Source organism: Juglans regia, chromosome 1, assembly GCF_001411555.2.
Source record: "Juglans regia cultivar Chandler chromosome 1, Walnut 2.0, whole genome shotgun sequence".
Lineage (NCBI taxonomy): Eukaryota > Viridiplantae > Streptophyta > Magnoliopsida > Fagales > Juglandaceae > Juglans > Juglans regia.
In genome coordinates, this window is record NC_049901.1 from 40147554 (window position 1) to 40155877 (window position 8324).

General features: G+C 32.9%; 1 protein-coding gene across 4 annotated transcripts; it reads left to right on the top strand.

Annotated features, from left to right (window-relative positions):
- The first annotated feature begins 783 nt into the window (after window positions 1-783).
- LOC109017908 (cytochrome b-c1 complex subunit 7-2, mitochondrial-like) lies at window positions 784-4663 on the top strand. 4 transcript variants are annotated; one of them, XR_004801308.1, is made up of 4 exons: window positions 784-988; window positions 1109-1237; window positions 2010-2056; window positions 4394-4663. XR_004801308.1 is itself a non-coding variant. In XM_035689166.1 (4 exons), the coding sequence occupies exons 1-4, from the start codon at window positions 889-891 to the stop codon at window positions 4396-4398; spliced, it is 288 nt and encodes a 95-aa protein (XP_035545059.1). In that variant the 5' UTR covers window positions 786-888; the 3' UTR covers window positions 4399-4663. The 4 variants fall into 4 exon arrangements, 2 of the variants coding, with proteins under 2 accessions (XP_035545041.1, XP_035545059.1); XM_035689166.1 differs by having other exon boundaries at window positions 786-988; window positions 1102-1237; XR_004801307.1 differs by lacking the exon at window positions 1109-1237 and having other exon boundaries at window positions 791-988.
- The last annotated feature ends 3661 nt before the right edge of the window (window positions 4664-8324 follow it).

Consider the following 8324-nt stretch of genomic DNA (forward strand, 5'->3'; position numbering starts at 1 on the left):
CTATTCAAACAACAACTTCAGCTGAATCCGAGGCTGAGTTAAATGAATTTATACTGTAAATCGATTTAATGTTTTTGCCAAATGCCATAGATGCCGCCCAAATTGTCAAAGTGATGGCTGCAATAAAAAAGCAAGATTTTGTCCATTTTACCCTTACTTTACTCCATCTTGTTGGCTGCAAGTGGGCCTCATGGAAATGGTTTTTGCCCTTTCGAGCAGTTGACGCCGGCTGACTTTTTAATATGTCAAATGAATAGTAGAAATTAATGATGAGATCTATTTATTTTACAACTTCCCATAAATATTAAATTCATCTTAACATCTAAACACACTTAAACTCATCTTAAATGGACCTCACAAAACTCACTCAACCATCTTAACTCACTAATATTCATAAAAAACTTAACTCAACTCAACATCCAAATTCAGCCTTAGAATATGCAAGTCTCGCGCATTCATTTTGAAAAAAAAAAAATTGGGCCCACCATTAAAAAATATATTTTTTTCATAGTATCAAATTTACTCATTTTTTTTAGTAGGAGTGCGTGAGATTTATATAGTCTAAAACTATAAATATCATTTATCTTTCTTAAATACACTGATATCACATTCGGCGTAATTTGTTGGGTGATGAGCATGGCCCAGCCAAGATAACTAAAGCGAGCTCAAGACCGAGCCCAAGTTGAACCTTTCTTTCTAATACAACGAAACCCAGCCCAAGTAGTGTAAACTGACTAAGCCCAGAAGTCCAATGTTTTAGCCTTTAGGACCAACTCTAGGCCCGAAGAAGATCAGTCTCATTTCCGAAGACAAAGCTATGAATTCGATACCAAGGTGTGGGAAACTTGTAACCTTTCCGCGCACTGTCCTTGAAGAGATTCATTAGCAATGGCGTCGTCATCGTGGTTACAATCTTTGCTCAATCCGAACAAGAACTGGTTCGCCAAGCAACACATGCAAGCCCTCTCCAATCGCCTCTGCAATTACGGTTTGGACCTCCAATCTCTCTCTCTTCTCTAACTATAGTCTACGCATAGGTTGTGTGTGCGTGTTTTATTAGGGTTTCTGATGGTTCGAGGGGTGATGATTTGCATTTCTAAGGGCTCAGGTATGACGATCTGTATGATCCGATGTCCGATCTGGAGATAAAGGATGCTCTGAATCGGCTGCCTCGCGAAATCGTAGACGCCAGGAACCAGAGGCTCAAACGCGCTATAGACCTATCTATGAAGCACGAGTACCTTGCTGATTATGCGTTCCAGCGTTTGATTATGCGTTCAAAGATTAACTATGATTAATATAAGATTAGAATTATGCAACTGCCACTGACAATGTGTACCGGTTATCAAATTTGCGGATATGCTTTTTACTGATTACAGTTCTTCGAGTGTTCAATTAGTAATTGAATTTAACGATTATCCTGTGTTGTAATTTTCATCTTAGTACGTGCTTCACACCATTTTATTCGGAATTTTCTTTGATGTCAATAGCAATACAACTTCTGTGCATCAATCTTTCAGCTCCTAATCCGGATACCATACTTTATGACTTAACTCCCTATCAAGTTCCTAATTCTGTAAGATCTCTTATGATTCCGATCAAGATCTATAAGACATAACGTTTAAGAGGTGATTCCTATGATTGTAATGGTTTATGATCGTGCTTGTTTTCTTGCTACTTTAGGCTAGATAAAATCTAGCCATGTCTATTGAAAATACCAAAATGCCTTCACCTTTTCCCTTGACTTCTTAGGAGCTGTTTAAAAGCCTTCAGAAGTTGTCAAATGCTCGAAATAGAAACCTTTAGTTGGTAGGGAGCAGGTGCCTTACAAAATGCATATATTTGAGGTTCACGACCAAACAATCTAGGATTTTTTTTTTTTTTTTTTAAACGAGTGAACCACAATCAATTTGTGACATTTCGCTAATGTTGGTTCATCTTATATGAGAGCCATATGTGATGATCTGATCTTGAAGAAACAACCTTGATTATCTGTTTTGATTTTGCAGGCAGTACAAACACCATTTAGGAGCTATCTTCAAGATATGCAGCACTTGTGAGTGCCCCTTGGACCCTGGTCATTATTTTTTACTGAGCATAGTCTCCTGTATTGTGTACAATAATTGACTATATTTTGTCTTTTTGTTAATCTCACTATGGTTGGAGAAGAAAAGATCTAAGAACTCCTTTTACATTTCACTAGTTACATTTCAGTAGTTACTTTATACCTCTTTTCCAACAATGCTAGTTGTTCTAGCATGTAGAATGTACTAGAATGATAGAATCATTTATCATTTTTATCTATTTGGGGTAATCTCTGGTTGTATTTGAATGCTCATTCCCAAGGATAGGTTTTGTGTTCCATCTAAAGCTTCCATTAGTTTGCTGTCATCTTTTTTTTTTTTCTAAAAAATTATTCTATTAATAGAAGGTTTTTAGATGCATGTTGAGGGGGCGAGAAGCCCCAGCTAACACCCCATTACTGTAATAAAAACAGTAAAATTGGATTTGGGAGTTGTTGGGACCAATAAACACCCTGTTGTTTCTGCTATTATACTTTTCCAAGGTCGACGTGAAGTGAGTGCTTGAAAATATGACTTTCAAATCTTCTAGCACATCTTAAATAGAGGTTGGAATCTTCCTGTAAATACCAAAAAAGAAATGCTTGTTATAGAAAAAACAGAGCTTGGGCTCAAGGTCGGCTCTTCCATTAGGCGACTTGGGCAAATGCCTAAGGCTCCTAGTGGAAGATGGCGCCCCCAAAAAAATATCTAAGTAGAAAAGTATCAAAAGTATCAAATAGATATTATGTCATTATTAGTTTTAAAAGTATTTCACATAATAATTGTTTCACGTACTCTCCTTCTAAGAATACACTTTTCTTTTGTCGTTCTTAGTTTAATATACAATGTGAAAATTATAAATAGTAAAATCTATTTTTCGAGTGTTCATAAATTTTTTTTGTATAATCCTTTGAAGAGGCAAGGGGCCACTTTTCTGAAACTTGTAGGTTATTTTTAGAACTTTATTGACAATAATGATTATAATTGCTTCTAGGGCTCGTTTAGATGCTAAGAATATCTCAGTACATTTGTGAATAGTAATGAAATAGTTTGAGTTAAAATGTTTTATTGGATTTTGGGAAATGAGAGAGACAAAATTGAATTTAAGAATATCTGAGAATATATGAGAATACATGAGAATAATTGTGTTTCTAAACGGGACCTAAGAGGCTAAGAGTCTAAAGCATGTCTTGTAAAACTAGATTTGGAAAAATCCTCTCTAAATTGAAGATTTCTAATAAAGATTAAGGCCCGGTTTGGATATACAAAATCATCTCATCTCATCTCATCATTACAACTTTTTCAAACTTTTACACAAAATATAATAAACAATTCAACTTTTTCAAATCTCAAAATAAAAATAATATTAAAAAATTATATTCTAACAATATTTTATTCAACTTTCAACAAAATATCTCATCTCATCTAAACTGCATAACCAACGAGGCCTAAGTCGGGTATTAATTGAAAAGGTGGTATAAAATCTTAATCAATAATTTTACTTTGCAAAACTATAGGATTTTTTTTAAAATTAAAATATAATTTAAAAATTAAAATCAAAATCAAAATAAATTTATTTAATTTTACTTATTAAAATAAATAAAAAAGCTTCAATCAAAATTTTAGCCTTAGGCCTTGAAACCTATTGAGCCGGCCCTGGCTGGGATGTGGCTTATTTTTTCCTATGAGAAATGCCTAAATTTTTAACTGGCTGATTGGTGGATCGTATTTAGAATTTTAGACAGGTATCTCAGCTCCATGTTGGCTTGGCATCTGTTGGATATTTCCATTTCCGTGGATGAATAATTTGCAATTGAACTTGTAATATAGACACATGCATATCTATTAACTAGGTGTTTACCAAACCGAAACCCTTACTTGTTCATCATCCTGTGCTGCATTGGCCTTCTTCTGTGGGGGAACCACCGATATGTTAGCACCAATATGTGAAGTTACTTTTTATTATTCTTATACATTTACTTATAAAAAAAAAATATGTGAAATTGTTCAGTTATCAACTTTGTTTTAATAGCAACGGTGTCAAAAAATGGTATCTTTGTTGAACTTTTTTTTTTTTTTTGATAAGTAAAGATATAAACTTTATTGATGTGAATGAAATAGGCATATACCTAGTACACAGGAAGTATACAGTTGAACACCTAGATACATTCTAAGAGCGTTAAACTAAAGATAGGAATTCATGTATATCATCCCCCATTTAATACAATAGCTGAAAACCAAAGCAATAAAGTGTGCAGAAAATAATTCTTCAGCTCCAAGTATCTTTGTTGAACTGTAGCTTATACAATTTGAAATGGGCTAAATGGCAGGTTAAGAAGGAGAGAGCAGAACGCGAAGCATTGGGAGCATTACCCCTCAATCAACGTACAATTCCATGACTAGTCCTGTTGCAACCAATCTCGAGTGTCGCTGAGTAATAAAAATCTATGGGTTACATTAGACAGGCTACTGGATGACAGATTGGATCAATATTAAGGCTTTTTTTTTTTTTTTTCTCTGAGTTTTTTTCACATTATTATTGCCTGGATATTAAATTAACTTTGAATAATACTGTTCCAACCATTGACTCTTTGTCTTCATTCAGGCCAAAAATGAAAAAGTTAACGTGGGTACTTCTGTCAAATGCGGAGAGGGTTGATATTATTAGTACTCTTTTGTTGTTGTTGACTGCTTTGTTTTTGGCAATGTCGTCCATCATTAATCTCCAATCCCTCCAGGTATGATTTATACGTAAATGCAAATTCATATTGCATAATAAGGAGTTAAAATTATGGGAGAGGAAGGCATGTAAAGAAATTTAAATTATATTTAAATTGTAGTAACCTGTGTTTTCTCGATCTGGTAATTAGATGAATGGATGGATCCCGTGAAGTAGTTTTTGTGATGCTACTACGGTGGCTGTGGAATTTGCAGTCCATAATATATATATATATATATATGTATGTGTGTGTGTGTGTGTGTGATTGAGGAGTAGTCTCTATTCCATGATGGAATTTTATCAGGCTTGACCGATGGTAGATAGTGAGTCATCAACTTGTTCCAAGTTCTTATGATGTGTCCTAATTCGGTTGGTCAAGCATGGTGTGCATATACGCTCGCTCGGTTGGACTGACGTGTAATGGTGTGATGTTACCCACCATGCATTGAGCATCTTCGGTTGAAAATTTCTCTCTTGAAGCCGCCGATCTTCTGCTGCTATTTTTTTTTTTTTTTTAAATCATATCTAAACCGTCAAGAAAAAATTTAATCATTTCGTTCATCTACGTCTGCGAAATCTACAAGTGAAAAGCAGTAATAGTCAATAGTGACTATTATCTGGTGTATGGATCATGCGAAGTTATTGTTTATTATTGCCAACAGGAAAATGCTGGATATGCATATCAATTCATCTTATTTTTATTTTCTTGTATAACATTATTCGTCTGTTTTTTAATTTACTATTATTAAGAATAGAGACCGAGTTAATAGTTTACGATCAACCGCATCAACACAATATAAATGAAATTTTATTGTTACAGATGTTTGAGACTACAGACTCTCGGCGAGGGATTTTTGGCAATTACGCCTCAAATAACTTTAAAGAAAAAATTCTCTGTCTGATGGCCTCAACAGTATGAATGTAGAATTTTCATAGCGTGAATGAGAGTTATGCTATGAAATGAAATAAGTTATAATATAAATAAATGTTTTAATCATAAAAAGTAAACTCATCAATTTGATGTGGTATGTTAAATTATAAAATTACTTTTATTATAAAGTATATCTAATATATCATATAAAATTTCAGGTTTATTATATATATATATATATGAAGTTTCTTTTATTTGAAGTTTAATTATGGGTAGTATGAAATTGTGTTGTCCATTTTAACAGCAGCAACGTAACAAGACGAGTAATTTAACATTAATTTCGTGTATGCACGCGCCACTATAGCCGTCGGAGCATTGTCTTTTTATGTTATTTTAGTGTTTTTTTTTATAATTTATTTCGTGTCTTGTTTATCTTTTTTTAAAAATAAAAAATTCAAAAATTTTGTCCCTTCGGACTTTGGTCCGAATGGTGTGATGTCCCATCTCTACTTTGAAAGTGTATGGAGTTGGTGTACCCTACTCCGCTTAGCTGGGATATGGGTTTTGTTACTTGATTACTTTTTCTCTGTCGGAGATAAAGATGTGTACGAAAGATTTTTTAGACTTAGATCTTTAGCGATCTGTCGTCTAGACAAGACCATGTCAACCACGGTAATATGCTGAAGAGCTGTTAATGTTTATATTTGACTTTTTAAAATCATATTTATATGTTTTCTTTTATAAATTATATGTGATCCTTTTATAATAATAATAATAATAATAATTAAAAAAAGAAAAAAACGTAACAAGACGAGTGGAACATGAATGAGCCAAACGCGTGGGCCATGGCCAGCTGTAGGGGAGAACAGTCATGGACTCACGGGGGCTGCTTTCTGGGCAGGAAAGTAACTGGACGTGGACGCGATGCCTGATCAAAGTTGCCTGGCCAACTTCCCCTGCACGCGACAAAGAACAGAACAGGGCCGGCTTTCCCGCAACATGGGTGTCGTTTATGTAAAATTCTCCAAGTGGCACTTCATATATGATATACCTCCAAAACAAGGCCACCTTCCTTTCTCAACAGATAACCACGTGCCTGTAAAATATCTTTCACACTTTAGAATTGTTTTCCTTCCCATTCCAAACTTTGATTTGGTATCAAATATTGACCGTGAAATAAATGCCCGTAAAATCCTCCGGGTGGCACCGCCCAACTCAACGGCTTCTCCTCTTTATGATGAGGCTACTAGATTGATCGTTGATCTACGTGTGCACCACACGTGTTCATGCAGAGCTCTATAATCCCGAGGTGCCCTCCAATGTCGGTGGAACGGATAAAAATCTATTTATCATCTTCATACAACACATATCATATTTATTTTTTTTTATTTTTTTAATTTTTTCTATAACAAGTATGTGATGTATAGATGATAAATAGAACACCTCAATTAGTTTAACAAAAATAAAATAAAATAAAAAATAATTTTAAAATAGCTATCTAAAAACATTAATCATATAAAATAGCTAATCGTCACCTATATATAACATTAATCATATAAAATAGCTATCTAAAAACAAACTAAATTATTAAAGCTGTCGATCTGAACCTCTCACTTGGACTTACACCATGACTTATTTGGAAAAGTGAAAAAAAAAAACCCATTTATTGTAATGGATTATTTGGAAAGAGAAAGTAATAGTTCTAGCATATTATATCAAAACATGATAGTTATAAATTTATTTTTATATAATCCCTTTATGAAGGGAGCACTTCTAATTGATACCATTTCCACAACTATCATATTTACTTAGAAGGTTTTAAAATGTTGCCAACTTTATTTGTGGTACCTAATTATTTTACCTTTATATTAAAAGTATTTTAATTTTTTTCTAATGGCAAATGTTCGTATCAAATACGTTATAATAGAATAAGCAAATGATAAAAATTAAGTAAATAAAAATAAACTTTTTTGTTATAAGATTGAATATTATAAAGTCTTTATAATATAGATAGAAATAAGCATGTGAGTAAGATTTGTTATCTTCACTCTTAATTATTAGCTCGATAGTAGTATATATGTACTTACTAACAAAACTAATCTAAATAAGCTAGTTAGTAGAAGGCTTGAAAAGAAAAATATAAATAAATAATTTGTAAAAAGAGATCAAGATCTTTTATTGTCTCTTATGAGATGTGAAAAAAATAAATTAACGTGAGAATGTAAGATTTTATTAATCACAAAAAAATAGGTGCAAGTATAGAAAATTTGTTGACAAATAAAAAGAACCTAGACAACTAAGTGAGATTTTTAAAAATGTTTTGGGAGATAAATTTATTTTATATTATGACATTTAAAAAAAAAAAGAATGAAAAACTTGAGGACAGGGACAGACGTGCAATAAAGGTAGGAAAAGAGAAAAAAGGGGACGAGCTTGACTTTTTCACCAAGTATTGACAATGGCTTAATAAAAGGGATCTTAAATCAGATAGTTAGGGACTTCGGGGCGACTGAGAGAGAGTTTCTTTAATCTCAAGATGAAAGTTTTAGGGTGAGTTTGGATGTTGAAGTGAGTTGATATGATAAAATATTATTAGAATATTATTTTTTAATATTATTATTATTTTGAGATTTGAAAAAGTTGAATTGTTTATTATATTTTGTATTGTGAT